The sequence below is a fragment of the Chaetura pelagica genome, unplaced genomic scaffold, assembly GCF_000747805.2.
Source record: "Chaetura pelagica isolate M959 unplaced genomic scaffold, ChaPel_1.0 scaffold603, whole genome shotgun sequence".
In the NCBI taxonomy this organism is placed as follows: Eukaryota; Metazoa; Chordata; class Aves; order Apodiformes; family Apodidae; genus Chaetura; species Chaetura pelagica.
The window spans coordinates 33,483-54,726 of NW_009952810.1; the positions used below are offsets into that span (position 1 = coordinate 33,483).

The following is a 21,244-nucleotide window of genomic DNA, read 5'->3' on the forward strand; positions in this document are numbered from 1 at the left end:
GGGGGGGGGAAAGAGGAGAAAGAAAATTAGAAACAAGAAATTAAATTAATTAAAACCACAAGACAAGAAGCAATTAAAATTCTATTTTAACTGAAATGAAATAAAAGTTAAAATATAATTAAAAATTCTAGAAATAAAGAAGAAAATAATAAAATTAAAGGAAAAAGAAAAATAAGATAAGATTTAATTAAGTGACAAAAAAACGAGAAGAAGGAGGAGGAGGAGAAGAAGAAGAAGAAGAAGAAAATGAAACCAAACCAATCAACCCAAACTTGGGAATTTAAGCCCCAAATTGTTGCTTCCTGGTCGCCCCACCTGGTGGCCCCTCCCCCCACTGCCCTCAAGGTCTCCATGACCTCGGGTTTGCCCAAGACAGGAGGGGACCCCAGGTCTTCTCCCCCACTTTTTGGGGCAAACGTGAGTGTTTTGGGGCCCAACCTTGGCGTAGATGATGTCGCTGCTGTTGGGCCACGTGATGAAGACCTTCTCCTCCAGCCCCCTCTGGAAGGCCAAGTAGGAGCTTTCATTGACAGAAATGGCCGGATCCTGAAGTCCCAGGAAACAGGGCATCATAAAATCATTCAGGTTGGGAGGCACCTCAAAGATCACCCAGTTCCAAACCCCCCCAACCCAACCATGAGATCAGGTGGCACAAAATCTTCTCCAACATCAACAACTTTCCTGGGCAACCCATCCCAGTTCCTCACCACCCTGAGTGTGAAGAACTTCTTCCCAATATCTCACCTCAATCTCCCCTCAGTTTCAAACCATCACCACTTGTCTCATCACTGTCTTCTCTGATGAAAAGCCCCTTCCTGGAGCCCCTTCAGGCTCTAAGGTCTCCCTGGAACCTTCTCCAGACTGAACACCCTCAACTCTCCCAGTCTGGCTCCAGAGCAGAGCTGCTCCAGCCCTTGGATCACCTTGGTGACCCTTCTCTGCACCCCCTGCAACAGCTCCAGATCTTTCTTGTGCTGTGGCACCAGAACTGGACCCAGTTCTCCAGGTGGGGACCAACCAGAGCAGAGGGGTAAAATTCCCCCCTGGCCCTGCTGGGCACACTTCTGATGTAGCCCAGGTTGGCATGAGATGAAGATGAGTTGAGTTGACCCCGTGTCCTTCTCCATGAGACCAAATAGAAGCCCAAGGAGGTGTCATGAGATGAAGATAAGTTGAGTTGACCCCGTGTTCTTCTCCATGAGCCCAACGTGAGGCCCAAGGAGATGGCATGAGATGAAGATGAGTTGACTTGACCCCGTGTCCTTCTCCATGAGACCAAATAGAGGTCCAAGGAGATGGCACGAGATGAAGATGAGTTGACCCCATGTCTTTCTCCATGAGACCAAAGGGAGGCTCAAGGAGATGGCACGAGATGAAGATGATATGACCCAGTGTCCTTCTCCATGAGACCAAGGGAAGGACCACCCTGAGTGTGAAGAACTTCTTCCCAATATCTCACCTCAATCTCCCCTCAGTTTCAAACCATCACCACTTGTCTCATCACTGTCTTCTCTGATGAAAAGCCCCTTCCTGGAGCCCCTTCAGGCTCTAAGGTCTCCCTGGAACCTTCTCCAGACTGAACACCCTCAACTCTCCCAGTCTGGCTCCAGAGCAGAGCTGCTCCAGCCCTTGGATCACCTTGGTGACCCTTCTCTGCACCCCCTGCAACAGCTCCAGATCTTTCTTGTGCTGTGGCACCAGAACTGGACCCAGTTCTCCAGGTGGGGACCAACCAGAGCAGAGGGGTAAAATTCCCCCCTGGCCCTGCTGGGCACACTTCTGATGTAGCCCAGGTTGGCATGAGATGAAGATGAGTTGAGTTGACCCCGTGTCCTTCTCCATGAGACCAAATAGAAGCCCAAGGAGGTGTCATGAGATGAAGATAAGTTGAGTTGACCCCGTGTCCTTCTCCATGAGACCAAATAGAAGCCAAAGGAGGTGTCATGAGATGAAGATGAGTTGAGTTGACCCCGTGTTCTTCTCCATGAGCCCAACGTGAGGCCCAAGGAGATGGCATGAGATGAAGATGAGTTGAGTTGACCCCGTGTCCTTCTCCATGAGACCAAATAGAGGTCCAAGGAGATGGCACGAGATGAAGATGAGTTGACCCCATGTCTTTCTCCATGAGACCAAAGGGAGGCTCAAGGAGATGGCACGAGATGAAGATGATATGACCCAGTGTCCTTCTCCATGAGACCAAGGGAAGGCCCAAGGAGCATTCCCAGAACTCACCAGGATGGGGATGAACCTCATCCCTTCAGATTTGATCTTGTTGACCAGGGCGGGGAGACCTGAGAACTTGGGGCTGAGGGTGAAGTCCAACTGACGCTCCATGTAGTCGATGTCCGTGTACTGCACGTCCTGCAGGTCACATGACCATCACTACTCCCATTGCTCCTCCCCCTTCCCCACCCCAAGTCCATCAGAAACCTCTGATTGGAGCTTCAAGCTTCAATCCAAAGCAATTTCCCCAAGGAAATACAAACAAAAAGTCTGGATTTGAAATTTCAATTCAAATTCTGAATCGGGAATTTGAAAATGAATTCAAAATTTCACATTAAATTTGAAAAAAATTACATCAAAACAGTTCCTTTCTAGGAATTTGATTTGATTTTTTAATGTAATTATGGATTTCATTGAAAATTTGCTTTTGAGTTTCTTTGGTTTTTTCATGTTCATGTTTCATGACATTTTTACAGTTCAAATTTTAAATTTTAATCGTGAATTTTTATTTTTAATCCTCTCAACTCAGAATTCCCAGTTAAAAAAATTAAAATTTTCAATTGAAATTTCCAACCCAGGTGAAAAATGAAGGTGAAAAATCATCGATTACCTCGATTCAATGATTTTTAATTATTTTCATGTAATTTAATTCACTATTTTTATTTATTTTCATTATTTTAATTTCATTTAATTCACTAATTTAATCTCTTTTTATTCCATTCTTCTCATTCAATTCCCTTCTAATTCCATTCACTCAACTGAATCACTTAGTTAAAATTATCTTCATTAATTTCCTCAATCATTAATTAAAATCTAAACCAAATTAAACCTGTTGGCTAATTTAAATAATTTGATTCATTCAATGAAGGCTCCTTCATCAGAGCATTTTCTCCCCCCTTTTTAATGATCTGAAACCAAATTAAGATGAAGATCTTGGCATCAAGATCTTGATGGGCCCCCATCCTACGTAAGGTATCTTGGCAGCTTTCATGTCTTCCACTAATTGGGCGACTTCCGAGTCATTTGCATATCCATAACGACACAACTGGAAGCCCAGGGCCCAGTAAGGTGGCATCACTGGTCTCCCCACCAGCTGGAAATGGGAGGTGGGGAGGGGAAAAGGAGGAATCACAGTTGGGAAGAGAAGGAGGTAGAAGAAAAGGGTCAAAACGTCCATTGGAAGAGTTCCAAAATTCACCAAAAAAAAAAACCGACAAAAAAAACCCCAAAAAAAAAAAACCAAAAAAAAACCAACAAAAAAAAAAAAAAAAAAAAAACACACCACAAAAACGAACCCAAAGAACCCTCAAGAAACCCCCAAGGAAGCCCTGAAGGAATCCCCAAGGAAACCCATCAAGAAAAGACCCCCCCAAATTATCTCCAAAAAACAACACAACCCCAAAAAAACCTCCAAACAACTCAAAATGAAACTGAACCAAATTTAAAATTCCCCCAAAAAAGCAAAATGACCCCCCAAAAAACCCCGAAATCCAATAAAGACCCCAAAGAGCACAATACTCCCCCCAAAACCAACCCAAACCCCAGAAACTACCCCCCAAAAACGCCCAAGTTATCCCCAAAAAGCAACACAACCCCCCAAAAAAATTCCAAACACCCCAAAATGAAACTGAACCAAATTTAAAAGTCCCAAAAAAAGCAAAATGACCCCCCAAAAAGACCCCAAAACACAGAAACCCCCCCGAAAAAAACCCACCTCAGCACCTCAATTCCAACAAAATCCAAAGGATCCCAAACCACTGCCCCCAAAACCCCAGAAAACCCCAAAAAAACCCAAAAGGAATGAAAACAAGGCCAAGAAAAGGGTCCAAACCCCAAAACAATCTCCAAAAAAACCAACAAACCCCCCAAAAAATCCCAAAACTCAGAAACCTGAACCAAATTTAAAAGTCCCAAAAAAAGCAAAATGACCCCCCAAAAAGACCCCAAAACACAGAAACCCCCCCGAAAAAAACCCACCTCAGCACCTCAATTCCAACAAAATCCAAAGGATCCCAAACCACCCCCCCCAAAACCCCAGAAAACCCCAAAAAAACCCAAAAGGAATGAAAACAAGGCCAAGAAAAGGGTCCAAACCCCAAAATAATCTCCAAAAAACCCAACAAACCCCCCCAAAAATCCCAAAACTCAGAAACCCCCCCCAAAAAGCAACACAACCCCCACAAAAAAACCCACCTCCCCACCTCAGTTCCAACAAAATTCAAAAGATCCAAAAAAACCCCCAAAAAAACCCAAAAAGGAAGAAAAACAAGGCCAAGAAAGGGGCCCAACCCCCAAACTGTCTCAAAAAAACCCAACAAACCCCCCAAAAAACCCAAAAAAAACCCCAAAAAACCCAAAAGGAATGAAAACAAGGCCAAGAAAAGGGCCCAAACCCCAAAACCATCTCCAAAAAACCCAACAGCTCCCCTAAAATCCCCTAAAGAACTTGCCCCAGCAGGACCTCACCGCCGTATATTCCTGCACCACGTTCTCCGGGCTGGGCCCCAAAACCAGGTAGAAATCCAAGATACCCCCCGTGGTGCGATAGGTCAGGGCAGGGGTGGGTTGGAAGGTGACGTCTGGAGGGCACAAGAGGTGGGAATGACCAGGGCTGGCCAAGAAGACGTGGAGGTGGGAAGGGAGGGATCTGGAGGCATCTGGGGGTTCCTACCCATGGCGTTGCTGTTGAGCAGGAGGACCCCGTGGGCTTGGGCATCATCTTCCAGGCTCATGTAGAAGGGGTGGAACCCGTAGGAGTTGAGCTTGTACTGCAGGGAGAAGGAGGTAATTAATGGACTAATTAATTAATCCATTCCAAATGAATGTTGGGTCGATTCTAAATTAGTGCAGGATTTTGTTTAATTAGTGATAAATGTGTTGTCATCAAGGTAGAATCAATCCTTAATTAGTGCTGAATCAATTCTTAATTAGCGCTCTATCAATTCTTAATTAGTGCTCAATAAATTCTCAATTGGTGCTGAATCAATTCTCAATTAGTGCTGAATCAGTTCTTAATTAGTGCTCCATAAATTCTCAATTAGCACTGAATCAATTCTCAATTAATGCTCAATAAGTTATCAATTAATGCTCAATATATTATCAATTAGTGCTCAATAAAATTAATTTATGCTCAAGAGCTTCTCAATTAGTGCTGAATAAATTTTAATTAATGCTCAATAAATTATCAATTACTGCTCAATACATTGAATTAATGCTCAATAACTTCTCAATTACTACTGAATAACTTAATTAATGCTCAATAAATTGTAATTAATTCTTGATAAATTATTAATCAGTGCTCAATAATAGTAATTACTGCTGCCACCCAGCCCAGAGTTGCCTTGGATGGGCCACCTGGAGCTTCTCCCCACCCAACACCCCCAGGTCCTTCCCCTCAGGGCTGCTCTCCACCCAGCCCCCACCCAACCTCTCTTGGGATGGTCCCCACCCCCCTGCAGGACCTTGGCTTCCTTCACCTCCATCCCCAACCTCTACAGCTCCTTCTGGATGGACCCCCCTTCCCTCCAGCCCATCCCCCCCACAGGTGTGTCTCCAGCAGGTGGAGCCACCAGAAGCTCCTGAGATCCCTCCTTCCTTTTCCTCTTGTGTCCCTTTTCCTTCTTCCACCCCAAGTCTTTCTCCTTCCCTCTATCCCTCAGGCTGTGGTGCCACCAGGGCCACCACCTCCCTCCAGCACCAACCAAGCCCAGCAGAAAGGAGGATGAATCCCACCCTTCCTCATCTCACCCCAGGAGGTTGGTCTCTGGTGAACATGCCCCACGTGTGCCAGTTGAGGTCGTGGCGGAACGTGGGGTGTTCAGACTCCCCAAAGCCGTAGACGTGGGAAGAGGCCAAACGGGTGGAGATCTGGAGGAACTGGTCACTGAAGGTGAAGGTCGGGAGCTGCGTGTCCCAGCTGGGGTGGAGGAGGTGGGAGGTGGGGGAGAGGAGAAGTTAATGAAACGCATAATTAAGAAGAAATGAAATGAATCGACACCGATTCTGCAGAGTCCAAGTAAATTTTGGGGTGGTCTGGAAATCTCCTGATGCCTCAAAAGTTCTTCCTGATCTTCCAGCTTAACCAAGGCCTGATTATTAAGGAAATGTTTCAATTAATTATAAATTAATTATTAATCAATATTAATTAATAATGGAATCATTCACAGTGTCTCAATTGAATTAATAATTGTTGTAGTTTCAGTTGCTGCTTCCTGATCAGGGTTATTAATGATTCAACTTAATCTAGAGGACTTATAATCAATAATTATTATTCATTATTGCTGAATTAATGACTTTGACATAAGTTCATGGTCCTGAACAACCAGTATTATTGGCTCCCTTAATAATAATTGAATTAACTCCTGCTTTTTAATTGGATCACTTCATTTATTGTTTAAAAGTGAAGTAAAATAGAGCAAAATAAAATTGAGTAAAAAAAAGTAAAAAATCAAGAAAATTAGAGTAAAATTAAGAAAAATAAAGAAAAAGTAAAAAATCAAGGGAAATAAAGAAAAATAAGGTAAATAATAAAGGAAAAATAGAATAAAATCAAGAAAAAATAAGTAAAATTAAGTAAAATAGAGTAAAATTAAATAGGGTAAATTATAGAAAAATAAAATCAAGTAAAATCAAGTAAAAAAAAGTAAAATAGTGTAAAATAAAGAGAAAGTAAAAATTAAAGAAAATTAGAGTAAAATGAAGTAAAATAAAGAAAAATAAGGGAAAAAATCCAGAGGAATAAAGAAAAATAAAGTAAAAATTAAAGAAAAATAGATTAAAATAAAGAAAAATAAAGTTAAAGTAAGTAAAAATTAAACAAAATAAAATAGGGTCAAGTATAGAAAAATAAAATTGAGAAAATAAAGTCAAATCAATCCAATTAAAATGAAATCAGAAAATTACAAGAAGAATTAAAGGTGAAAATTCTGTTTAAATCCTGAATTTGGATTTGAAGGAAAAAAACAAGCGTCAAAAAAAGCCCCTTTACATGATGGTCCCGCTGCTCCTGCGGCGAATCTGGACCCCAAAGGGTTTGTCCTGGATCATGACGTCATAGAGGCGGGATTGGTCGGTGGCCTCCGGGGTGGGCGGGAGATTGAGCGGGACCGGAACCTCGTACCGCGCGTTGGCGCCGTCGTAGATCTGGGGCGGAAAACGAGGTGGGGCAGAGGCGTTGGTGATGTCGCCATTTCAATCCCAAGCATCATTCTTTTGACCCAAACCGTCATGATTTCCACCCAAACTATCATGATTTTGACCCAAACCACCAAATTTTGCCCCAAACATCATGATTTCCACCCAAACCATCATAGTTTTGACCCAAACTATCATGATTTTGACCCAAACCACCAAACTTTGCCCTAAACCATTACGATTCCCACCCAAACCTTCATGATTTCCACCCAGTCACAATTTTGCCCCAAACCATCAAACTTTGCCCTAAACCATCAGGATTCCCACCCAATTCATCACAATTTTGCCCCAAACCATCACAATTTCCACCCAGACCATCAAACTTTGCCCTAAACCATCATGATTTCCACCCAAACCATCACAGTTTTGATCCAAACAATCATGATTTTGACCCAAACCACCAAACTTTGCCCTAAACCATCACGATTTCCAGCCAAACATCACGATTTCCACCCAAACCATCACGGTTTCCACCCAAACCATCACGGTTTCCACCCCAGTCCCTCCCAACTCCCCCCTCACCTTCACTTGCAGGGCGTGGTCGCTGTGATAGGTCACCTCCAGGCGCAGGGTGCTGATGGGTGGCATCAGGTTGCCCGCAGCTCTGGGACTTCTGCTGTTGAAGGTCAGGTTGGCGGCCACGCCCGATGACGTGTACGTGATGTCAGTGACCGAGTACCCGTTGTCGGGGCTGTCGTAGTAGCAGGCGGGAACTCCTGGGCTAGAGGTGACCTGGGGGGACATGATGACATCATGGTGTGACAAGCACGTGATGACATCATGGTGTGACAAGCACATGATGACATCATCATGTGACAACCATGTGATGACATCATGGTGAGGCAACCACGTGATGACATAATGGTGAGACAACCATGTGATGACATCATTGTGTGACAACCCCGTGATGACATCAGGGTGAGACAACCATCTGATGACATCATGGTGTGACAACCACATGATTAAACATCCTGAGACAACCATGTAATGACATCATGGTGAGACAACTACGTGATGACATTGTCATGCGACAACCACATGATGACATCATTGTGTGACAACCCTGTGATGACATCATGGTGAGACAACCACATGATGATGTCATGGTGAGACAATCACCTGATGACATCACGGTGTGACAACCACCTGATGACATCATGGTGAGCCCATGGCCCTGCCCCCCTAGCCCCTCCCCCACCCCTGGGGACTCACGGCCCAGACGCAGCCACGGCGTCGACACGTGTCCTCAGACGCCCCTTGGTCGGGGTGACAATCGAACCTCTCCTGGGTGCTGGTCACCAGGGTCCAGTTCAGGGTGTAGGACACGCCTAGCTCCAGCTTCAGCCCCTGGATCACAGCGACCTGAAAGGACCAACAACCATGGACTCCTCAGGATTCGGGGAAGGACTATGGACAAGAGCAGGGGGGGATGGGACCAGGGAGATGGATCAAGAAGGACACGGAGGTGTTGGAAAGAGTCCAGAGGAGGCCATGAAGATGATGGGAGGGTTGGAGCAGCTCTGGAGACAGGCTGGGAGAGTTGGGGTGTCCAGCCTGGAGGAGGTTCCAGGGAGACCTTAGAGCAACTTCCAGCACCTCAAGGACCTTTAGATCCCTCCAGGAAAGCTGGGGAGAGACTTGGGACAAGGGCAGGAATGATGGGGTGAGAAGGATGGATGAAAACTGGAAGAGGGAGATGGAGGTTGGACATGAGGAGGGAATTCTGGAGTGTGAGGGTGGTGAGACCCTGGCCCAGGTTGCCCAGGGAAGCTGTGGCTGCCCCATCCCTGGGGGTGTTGAAGGGCAGGTTGGATGGGGCCTGGAGCAGCCTGGGCTGGTGGGAGGTGTCCCTGCCCACGATGGGGGTTGGATCTGGATGGTCTTTAGGTCATGGATGGGTTTGGGTTGGATGGGACCTTGAAGACTACCCAGATGACCCCTTAGATGATCCTCAAGGTGGTTTTTCCATTCCTGGAGGTCTCCAAGGCCAGGTTGGATGGGGCTTGGAGCAACCTGGGCTGGTGGGAGGTGTCCCTGCCCATGCAGGGGGGTTGGATCTAGATGATCTGGAAGGTCCCTCCAACCCAACTCATCCCATGATTCTACCCATGCAGATTGTCCCTCTTCTCCTTCTACCTTCTGGGCAGGGCTGTAGGTGATGTTCTGGACCAGGCTGACCACGTTCTTCTCGTCCAGCACAGTGACAGTCCCCGGCTGCTGGGCCAGGCCCAGGATCTTGATCTCCTCAAACATCAGGTGGTTTGGATCCACGTAGTTGTTCATGGTGACCTTCATCTGGAGAACGTTCTGGAGAAGAAGGAGAGAATGAACCTTCAACCTCCCAAACTCCTCCTCAGGGTGATTGAAAAGGGACATATTTTTGAAATAAATTGAACAAATAAAATTAATTAACTTAAAAAGATTTATTAATTTATTTTTAAAATATGTATTAATTTATTTTAAAAATTCATTATTAATTAAAATGACAATTCAATTTAAATGTCCATAGTTCATTAGGTTAAAGTTTAATTAAAGTAGCATTTCAGTATTTGTAAATGGCCCCAAAATTCAATTAAAGCAAATTTAAACAAAATATATAAATTATTACATTATTATCAATAAGTATTTTAATATTATTAATAATTTAATTAAATGAAATTGCTATTTAGAAATTAACAATAAATAATTAATGCTTTAATTAAATTAAGTGGCAAACAGTTCCATTAAAATGCAATTTAAGTGGAAATAAATGTTTCATCAGGTTAAAATTGAATTATATTAAAATTAAACCATAATTAGAAGTATTTTAAATTAAAATGTCATCAGTTCATTAGATTGAAATGTAGTGAAATTAAAATGGCCCCAAAATCATTCAGTTAAACTTTACTTAAATTAAAATGTCAAGACCTTAATTAAATTTTCCTTGAGTTACATTTTCATGGTCAGAAATTAGTTCAATGTAAATTAAATTAAATTACACTACAATTAAATTATTTATATGAAATTAAATCCATTTATAGAAGTTAAAATAATTACATTAAATCAATTATTTTGGTCACTTACAATAAAACTTCTCTATTTTTATTAGATTAAAATTTAACTAAATTAAAATGGCAAAATATTAACTGTTTTAAAAGTGATTTTTAATTATTTGACCTCAAGTAAATTAGATTAAAATTCAATTAGATTAAAATTCAATTAGATTAAAATTCAATTAGATTAAAATTCAATTAAACTGGCACAAAAAATATTATGAAATGTTATTTAATTTCAAAAGTCAAAATTTTAATTAAATATTAATTTAGTTGCATTTAAATGCTCAAAAACTAGTTAAAATTATTTAAAATTCAATCAAATTAAATTAAATTACATCAAATTTAAGTAAATTAATCTAATAAAATTTAAATAAATAGTAATATATAAAAAATAATCTAATTTAAATCAAATTATGATATTTTAATTATATTACAATTAAATTAGATTAAAATATTAAATAATGCATAAATTTAAAATATTTTAATTAAATTGTCCTCAATTAGATGAAAATTAAATTATATTCAAATTTAATGACATTAATTAAAATTTAGTTTAATAAAAATTAATTCCAATTCAAAGGTCTCATACAATTAAAATGTCTCATACAATTAAAATTGAATCAGGATTAAACTGAAATTTAAAAAAATAACAACGTCCAAATAAAATTTTAAGTAATAATGATAATTATTAATGCTGAAAAAATTAATTAATAATGTTAATTATAAATAAATCCATGAAGACAAAACCCTCCAACTTACATTGGACACCTTGAAGTTGTAGAAAACATAGGAATTGCTGCTCACAGTGCCTAAAACACAGAGAAATTCCAGTTACAACTGGGATGAGCTGATGGGAAACACCATCATGGCTAATTATTACCATTAATAACGATATTAATGTAATTAATCATTATCTATTATTATCATTAATGCTATTAATGCTGTTATCATGACTAATTAGCAATGATTTTCTTACCTTCAGAACTACCCTCTGAAACCCATGACGAATAATTACAACCTAATTCATCCCAATTAACATCTAATTAATCCCAATTATTTTTTAGATTCTTCTGGAATTATATTCATCTTTATCTTTATTATTATTTTATCCACATTTATTATTTTTTTTCTTCTTTCTGGTCTTCGAAAGACTTTTGTCCTGTCCCTGCACCACGTGACGCAACTCACCCAGCACCACGTGACCCAACACACCAATCACCATGTGACCCAACTCATCAACCACCACGTGACCCAACTCAGCCTCTCTACACCATGTGACCCATCTCATCCTCTCTGCACCACGTGACCCAACTCACCAACAACCACGTGGCCCAACTCACCTGTGGACTCTCCATCATCCCAGAACATCTCCCCAACTGCCTCCTCCTTCTCGTCCAGTGCCACCAGCAGCCCCAGCGGGTTCTTCCGGCTGGAGAACATGAAAAAACAACCCCAAACCCACCATTTTCATTCTCACACCATCACTAATTGTCTTTAACATCAATATTTAGGTTTTCAAGTTCAACAGGAGCTCAAAAATTTGGTCATTTCCTTTCTGGACCAAGATGGTCCCAGAGCTTCGCGGTTGAGGATTTTCCAGCGACAGAAGAAAATCGGGGGCAAAATTCACATTTTTTCATGAAAACGCCTCAAAATTCCCTGTTTCATTGTGAATCCCCTTTGGGGAGGGGGTTTCCAACTAGAAATGCAAAATATTTGCTGGGAAAGGGGGGGACAACAAAGAGTTCTCGGGTGGTTCCTACAGATCCAGCCACGTCACCAGGTAATATTAATATTCATAATGAATGTAAATCTAAAACTAAATATAAAAAGAACAATAAAACTCAATGTAAATGAATATAATTATAAATATAAGCCTCAAAAATATAAAAATAAGTCTAAAGAGCAAAATTAAAATCAATCCTAGAATCATAGAATCGTGGGATTGTAGAATCATGGGCTTAGGAAGGCACCTCTGAAGATCATCACCCCTTGTCCTCTGACTCCCTGCCCTTATCAAAAGTCCCTCCCCAGCTTTCCTGGAGCTCCTTCAGGTACTGGAAGGTCACTAGGAGGTCCCACCAGAGCCTTCTCCAGGTTGAGCAACCTCAACTCCCTCAGCCTGTCTTCATAAGAGAGGTGCTCCAGCCCTTGGATCATCTTTGTGGCCTCCTCTGGACACCTTCACGTGTCCAGAAAGTGGAAATGTCAGAAAGATCAGAAAGAACCCAAAAGGAAAGAGCAGAACCATCAGAAATGGAAATAGCAGAAAGGGTTGGATTAGGAACGGAAAATATCCAAGAAAGGGGAAGATCAGAAAGAATCAAAATACAAGAAATAAAAATATTGTGAATTAAAATCTCAGAAGGATCAGAAAGAGAAAGAACAGAAATCATGGAATCATAGAATCATCAGGGTTGGAAGAGACCTCTGAAGATCATCGAGTCCAACCCAAAAACCCACACACATCTAGGGCAGATCCCTCAGAAAGGCATCCAGACAAGTCTTGAAAGTCTCCAGTGAGGAGACTCCACAACCTCCCTGGGGCAGCAGGTCAAGGGAGGTTCTCCTGCCCCTCTACTCATCCCTGGTGGGACCTTCTTCCCCATTTCCTGCTTTTTTTCCATCTCATTTGGGTGGTATGGGGGGGTGAGCAGCTCCATGCAGAAGGACCTTGGAGTCCTGATGGACAAGTTCTCCATGGGTCATGGTGGCCACATTCTCCTGCCCTGGTGGGCAAGGAGGCCAAGGGTGTCTTGAGGGGGGCATCAGGAGTGTGGCCAGCAGGTCAAGGGAGGTTCTTCTCCCCCTCTACTCATCTCTGGTGAGACCTCACGTGGAGCGTTGTGTCCAGTTCTGGGCTCCCCAGCTCCAGAGGGACTGGGATCTACTGGGAAGAGGCTACAGGGACGATGGAGGGAGTAGAATATCTGGTGAGGAAAGACTGAGGGACCTGGGGCTGTTCAGATAGAGAGCAGAAGGCTGAGGGGGGATCTAAAGAGAGTCTATCAATACATGAGGGCAGCAAGAAGGCAAGGACAAGCTCTTGTCACTTGCGCCCTGGGACAGGACGAGGGGCAATGGAATTAAACTGGAGCCCAGGAAGTTCCACCTCAACATGAGGAAGAACTTCATTCCTGTGAGGGTGACAGAGCCCTGGGACAGGCTGCCCAGGGAGGTGGTGGAGTCTCCTTCTCTGGACACTTTCCAGATCCACCTGGATGCTTTTCTGAAGGATCTGCCCTAGATGTTTGTGGGGTTTTGGTCCTGCTGTGGTCAGGAGATTGGACTCGATGACCTTCAGAAGTCCCTTCCAACCCCCAACATTCTTCTGTGACTATTGTTGTGGTGATTATGATGATTCTGAAGGTGATGGGTGTGATAAAAAAATAAAACATTCATATTCAATCATAAACTTAAATGGCATTTGAATTAAAGATGGGAAATAAGCCCATGACAATAGCAAGAATAATAGGATGAGAATAATTCATTTCAATTAAATTTCATTCTTTGGCCACAGCCAGAGGCCCCCCAGTCATCCCAGTGTCCCCCAGTTACCCCCACTCTGAACCCTACCTGGCACTGGTGGTGGTGCTGGGCCTCTGGAAGGGGAAGATGTGCCCCCCCCGGATGTGCAGCCCCAGCTTGTCCCCTGGGAGGTGCAGGGTCACCCACTGCTTCCGCCACCACAGCCGGGCACCCTGGGGACAGGTGGGAAAGGGGGGTCAGGGGAGCCCTGCCTGGACTTCCCTTTTCCCTCAATTCTGCCTCTTCCCCTTAAATCCTCCTTTTTCTTTATTCCTTTTTCCCCTTCATTCTTCCTACTTCCTCTTCATTCTTCCCTTTCCTCCTCTTCATTCTTCCTTTCCCCCCTTAATTCTTCCCTTTTTCATCAGCTCTTCCTTTTTCCCCCTTAATTATTCCCTTTCCCCCCTTCATTCTTCCTTTCCCACCTTAATTCTACCTTTATTATCCTTCATTCTACCTTTTTTATCCTTCATTCTTCCTTTTTTATCTTTCATTCTTCATTTTCCCCCTTAGGTCTTCCATTTTTCCCTTAATTCCTCCTTTTCCCCCTTAATTCTTCTTTTTCCCCTCAATTCTTCTGGTTTTCCCCTTCATTCTTCCTTTTTCCCCTCAATTCTTCCCTTTCCCCCCTTCATTCTTCCCTTTTTCTCCTTCATTCTCTATATTCTTTATATTACATTTATAACATCTATTCATGTTTATATCTATATCCATATTTCTATTTATAGTTGTATTTTATACATTTAGATTTAGGTTTGGATTTATATTTAGATTAGTTTTGGATTTGGATTTCTATACATATTTATATACATATTTATACTGATATTTAGATTTAGATTTTTACAGATTTCTCTTTCTATATGATTATTTCTATTTATATTTGTATGTTATGTATATGAATAGTCAGATTCAGATTGATATTTGTATTTCTATTTCTATTTGTGTTGTATATATTTATATCTCTATTTCTATTTCTATTTGTAGTTATATTTACAGTCATATTATACTTCTAACAATATTAATATATGTATCTATACCCACACTTATATTAATATTTATATTAATATTTATATTCTATTGATGTTTATGTTAATATCTCTATTAATATCAATATCTGCACTTAATATATTTGTAATTTTATTTGTCTTTTTATTTCTATTTTATATTTATATTAATATTTATATTTTCATTTGGATTATTTATTTTGATATCTGTATCTGTATTTATAATAATATTTCTAATCATATTTCTATTAATGTTTATATTAATATTTCTAGTAATATTTGCATCTTATCTACTTATATCTACATTTGTATTTTAATTTATATTTACCTTTCTATTTCAATTATATATTTATATTTCTACTCATCTTTATATTTTCATTTGAATGTTTTACATTTATATCTATATCTGTATTAATAATATTTCTAATAATATTTCTATTAACATTTATTTCTATTAATATTTGTATTTTATGTATTTATATCTACATTTACGTTTTAATTTATATTTATCTTCCTATTTCTATTCTGTTTATATTTGTAACAATATCTGTATCTATATCCAGACTTGTATTAATATTTATGCTAATGTATATATTTTATATCTATTTCTATTCATCTTTATATTTTCATTTGAATGATTTATATCTATATTTGTATTCATATTAATATGTCTATTAATGTTTCTATTGATATTTCTAGTAATAATAACATTAATAGTTGTATTTTATATCTTTATATATACATTTGTCTTTTATTTTCTATTTCTTTGTATTTCTCTTTCTATTTAATACCTATTTAAAGTCATATCCACATTTAATGAATATTAATAATTAATAATTAATATCAATGCTATTAATTTAATTTTAATTATTATTATTAATTTTGGTTTTTATCTTTCTATTTAATACCTATTTAAATTCATATTCATATTGATATTAATAATCAATATTAATATTAGTATTATCTCCCCCCGTCCTGACTCACCGACTCGTACTCGTACCAGACGGCGTCAGGGACGTAGGCCTGAAGAACCTCAATCCCCTGAAGAACCAGACACAGAAACCAGGAACATGACATGGAAACAACCCAAACAACTGGGTTGGGTGGGGGGGACCTTGAAGCCAACCCTGTCCCACCTCCCTGCCGTGGGTGGGGACACCTCCCCCCAAACCAGGTTGCTCCAAGGTCCATCCAAACCAGCCTTGGAGGCTTCCAGGGATGGAGGAGCCGCAGCTGATTTAGGCAGCCCAGGTCCTGGAGCCCCCTCAGGTGCTGAAGGCACCTCCTGGAGCCCCTTCAGGCACTGGAAGGTGCTCCAAGGTCTCCCTGGAACCTTCTCCAGGCTGGACCCCCCAGCTCCCCCAGCCTGTCTCCAGAGCTGCTCCAGCCCTCCCAGCATCTCCGTGGCTCCTCTGGACTCTCTTCAACATCTCCACGTCCTTCTGGTGTTGGGGACCCCCCAGTTCTCCAGGTGGGGTCTCCCCAGACCAGAGGGGGACAATCCCCTCCCTCCACCTCCTTGTCACCTTCTCCTGATGCCACCAAGGACCTGGTTGACTTGGATGCGTCACCTGGAGCTTCTCCTCACCCAACACCCAAAAAGTCCTTCTCCTCAGGGCTGCTCTCCACCCATTCCCAACCTGTCACAGTCCTGTCCCAGGTGAAGGACCTGGTTGAACTTCCTGAGGTGGGAACATCCTGAGGGCATCACCAGGTGGGCTAAGACATGAAGAAACCACGACCTACCGGCTCGAGCACGGGGGTGATGAGGAGCCCAGAACCCCACAAGAACTGCTTGTCAATCCCCCAGGTCTCTTCATCAGAATAAAACCTAAACAAATGAAGGAGGTATTAATGACACCCGCTAATTAATGCCTAATTAATGACCAGCATCATGAGTCATCTGAACGTGGAGGTCATGGAGAAGCAGCTTGGAAGAGTCACAGGGGCCGCCAGAGGAGCCTTGAGCTCCCTCAAGACTGTTTTGTGGCTGACAAGGTAAACGAAGGGAACTAATTAATTTAGGATCCCATAATTAATTTGGGATCTGTTAATTAATTTGGGATCTGCTAATTAACTTGGGGTCATTTGGGATCCCCTAATTAACTTGGGATCAGCTAATTATGGATATTCATGGGTCTCCGTGTGTTTCTACACAAGGAGGGGGAGGGATGAAATAATTTACATCATTTTAATGTTTTAATTAATATAACATAATTATAATACTATATTGTTATTCTGTATCATTATACCCATTATATATTCATATATCATATAATGTATAATAATAAAAATATATTAATATGTTGTTTATTAATATACATTATGCTTTACATGATGATTAATGTACATCCATATATTATTAAATATCATACTTAAAGTATTTGTGCAGTATTAGATTTAATAACTAATGTATAATATTAGTGTGGAATGTGTGCTATAATGCTACTATAATATTAATTATAGATTATATATTAATATACATTATTATATATTATATATAATCATTATATATAATATACAATATATATGCGTAATATTACATATAATTTTTAATTAATAAGATAATTTATAACTAATATTATAGTATTTAATTATATTAAATTTATATTATATGACCTTTTATATAATCTGATATATTTCATATGTTATACATAAGTATGAAAATATATATTGTATATTATGATATATTATATATTATAGAAATGTATATTGTCTGTTAATGCATTAATAGGATATATAATATATATTAATATAGTGATTGTTATATATAATATTTAATATATAGGAAGAATCTGGGGGGTCTGAGGAGGCATCAGGGGGCTTATTATTTATTATTTATTACTGACTATTGATTAATGATTATTTATTATTAATTGCTGATTATTGATTACTGATTAATGATTCCTGATTAATGATTATTGATTGGGGGGATTTTTTTAATTTGGGGGGAATATTCTGGGAACCTTTTGGGAATGTTGTGGGATTTTTAAGGGAATTTTTGGGGAATGTTTTGGAAATATTTTAGGAATTTGGGGGGATGTGAGGGGAGGGTTCAGGAATGTTTTGGGAATTTGGGAGGAACTTTTTTGGGAACATTTGTATAATTTTGGGGAATATTTTGGGAATGTTTTGGGCAATTTGGGGGAATTTTTAAATTTCACTTGCAAAGTTTTGGGATTATTTTTTTGGGGGGGAGGATTTTTTTTCCAAGATTTCTTCCATTTGGGAATTCTTGGCCATTTTGGATTTGGGCATTTTTTTCTTCTGGTTTGGTGGGAGGGGTGAAGGTGACGTGAAGGTGACATGAAGGTGATGTGATGGTGAACATACTCATGCAGCAGGGGCCGGGCCACGGTGGTTCCTTGGGTGTGGGCCTTGAAGAAGAGGGTGTAGAGGTAGGGCAACAAGGTGTAGCGGATGTTCAGGTAGTGACGGGAGGAGTTGACCAACAAGGAGGTTGCCCCAAAGGCTGCTGGGTCCTGGGGCTGGAAGGAAATGGAGACAGGAAGAAACATCAACTTGAGCAGGGGCAGTTCCAAGGAAAAGCAGCATTTTTTTTGTCATATTGGTGATTGGTGGTGGTGGTGATAGTAGTGATGGTGGTGGTCTTGGTGGTTGTGGTGGTGATGCTGTTTGTGGTGCTGGTGGTAATGGTGGTGTTGTTTGTGCTGGTGGTGGTGTTTGTGGTGGTAGCAACGGTGGTGGTAGTGGTGGTGGTGCTGGTGTTTGTGGTGATCATGGTGTTTGTGGTGGTGTCTGTGGTGATGGTGGTAGTGGTAGTGTTGTTTGTGGTGGTGGTGTTTGTGGTGCTGACAGTAATGGTGGTGGTGGTGTTTGTTCTGGTGCTGGTGGTGTTTGTGGTGGTGGTGATGATGGTGGTTGTGGTGGTAGTGATGGTGGTGATAGTGGTGATATTGGTGGTGCTGGTGTTCGTGGTGCTGGTGCTGTTTGTGCCGGTGGTGGTGGTGATGATGGTGGTGGTGGTGTTTGTGCTGGTGGTTTTGGTGGTTGTGACAGTGGTGGTTGTGGTGGTGGTGCTGGTGTTTGTGGTGCTGGTGTCACTGGTGTTGGTGGTAATGGTGGTGGTGTTTGTGCTGGTAGTGTTTGTGGTGATGATGGTGGTGGTGTTTGTGGTGGTGCTGGTGATGGTGTTTGTGATGATGATGATGTTTGTGGTGGTGGTGCTGGTGTTGGTTGTGGTGTTTGTGGTGATGATGGTGTTTGTGGTGCTGGTGTTTGTGGTGCTGGTGGTGTCTGTGGTGTTGGAGGTAATGGTGGTGTTGTTTGTGCTTGTGGTGGTGATGGTGGTGGTAGTGACTAAGGAGGTGGTGATGAACATGATAATAATAATTCAACTAAATGTTAATTAAGATGTATTATTACTATTATCATTATTCACTGTTATTATTACTATTATCATTTTCATTATCATGTATTATTACTTATTATTCTATGATAGACATATTAAATATTATATAATCCACATTCTTATTTAAGATTATTATTACTATTATCATTTTCATTATCATGTATTATTACTTATTATTCTATGATAGACATATTAAATATTATATAATCCACATTCTTATAAGAATTTATAAGCATTAATTGGCATTACAGGAATTAATTGCATAAATAATTGAGATTTGGGCAACCTGGAACCTGCCTGAGGAGACTGGACTTTCCACTTCTAATTAATTCCAATGAATTTGTACATTCATTCCAATTAATTAATGAATTCTAATGAATTCCAGTTCTCTTGGAGCTCAACTCCTGTGATTCAACCTGGACTAATGAAGCCAGACAACGAGATAATCATGATTATTAGTGTCATTAATTGGGGTCAATGGAGGCAACTGAAGTTGGAGCAACGAGGTCGTCGGAGAACAACCCTGAGAAGTGGAGGAGCAGGAAGAGCAAAATGGCCGACGGTGAGAGGGGACCAACTCAGCCTTGGATTAATTAAGTTAATTAAGTGATTAGTCATTTAAACTGAGGCTTAAATTAACCCTTCAGAAGAGCTTTTGGGTGGAAAATGTACCCAAACTGAAGGTGGCACCAGTCGATCCTTTCGCAACCGGTGACAGAAAACGTCGTTATTAACGATTCATTAGGAATCCTAATTAGGGAGGAGGTGGGATTTTATCAGTCATTAATGAAATGATCAGCCCCTTACGATGCATTTCTCAGTGTTGTGGTTCCTGGAGAAGGGGTAAAAGGCCCCGACCTGCATCCAGCGCCGACAAAGTTCCTCGGTCGTGTCCTCGAAGAAGCCGCAGATGTCGGCGCCGACCTTGAAAACACCCCTCGTTAATTGCAATTCATCATTAATTGCTGCCAATTAATTGCTCACCACGGCTGTCCATTTGGTTAATGAATACTTATGATGGTGGCATTTGGAGATTTATTTGTATTTCTGTGTTGTTTAATTTCTATTATATCATCTCTTCTTATTATAATAACCTATTATTATCATCAGTAATTATTATAATTATCATTATAATTAATCTGTTCTTCTTATAATCAGATATGACAATCCATAATTATTACATTATCAATATTTCAAATAAATAATAACTATACACTATATGGCAATATGAATATAAATCTGTATTAATATTTTAAAATTAATCAAATATATTTTATTACATATTAAATTAAATATATACTATTAATCATATTAATAATGTATGAGATATATTATCAAATATATAGCAAGTTATTAAATATATTATATGTATGGAGTTATTAAAAATTCATTAAATATATTAAATATATATTATATCCATTTGATTTCCTCTTTAATTCAGATCTTCCCAAAAACCCCAAAAATGGGTCAGTTTTCCTACACAAGGGATCCCAAAGAGGGATTTATTAACTAATTAATATTAATCATGACATGTTAATTAATTTCTATCCACTTTTTAGTATTTAAATAATGGAATCTGTAATATATCTAATTTATTCCTACATTTAATTATCAATAATTTCCTAATTACAATGATATAATTAATATCTAACACATCATTAATGATCAATCCTGATCGATCGAGATGATTCGATTTCCTCCTTAATCCGGATCTCCCCCAAAAAGCCCCAAATGGGTCATTTTCCCTACGTAAGGGATCCCGAAGAGCCCAAACTCCAGGATCCCAGGGATGGCCCAGCGCAGATGGTCCCAGGAGGCCGTGTTGTCCCCCAGCCAGTGGCCGCCATAGCGGCCCGACCCCGCGAAGGGCGACCTGGTCAACACGAAGC

At 40.3% G+C, this 21,244-nt stretch overlaps 1 protein-coding gene across 1 annotated transcript in view; it reads right to left on the reverse strand.

Moving 5' to 3' along the window:
- The window catches only part of LOC104386435 (maltase-glucoamylase, intestinal-like), a 61,858-nt gene that overhangs the window by 19,599 nt on the left and 21,015 nt on the right, over positions 1-21,244 (reverse strand). The window contains 16 exon segments of the mRNA XM_009995045.1: positions 385-546; positions 2,233-2,361; positions 3,191-3,316; positions 4,690-4,802; positions 4,895-4,991; positions 5,971-6,139; positions 7,211-7,365; positions 7,939-8,148; positions 8,629-8,778; positions 9,553-9,723; positions 11,211-11,260; positions 11,792-11,880; positions 14,028-14,152; positions 15,968-16,024; positions 16,730-16,814; positions 18,317-18,471. Coding sequence (XP_009993347.1) covers positions 385-546; positions 2,233-2,361; positions 3,191-3,316; positions 4,690-4,802; positions 4,895-4,991; positions 5,971-6,139; positions 7,211-7,365; positions 7,939-8,148; positions 8,629-8,778; positions 9,553-9,723; positions 11,211-11,260; positions 11,792-11,880; positions 14,028-14,152; positions 15,968-16,024; positions 16,730-16,814; positions 18,317-18,471 — 2,043 coding nt within the window.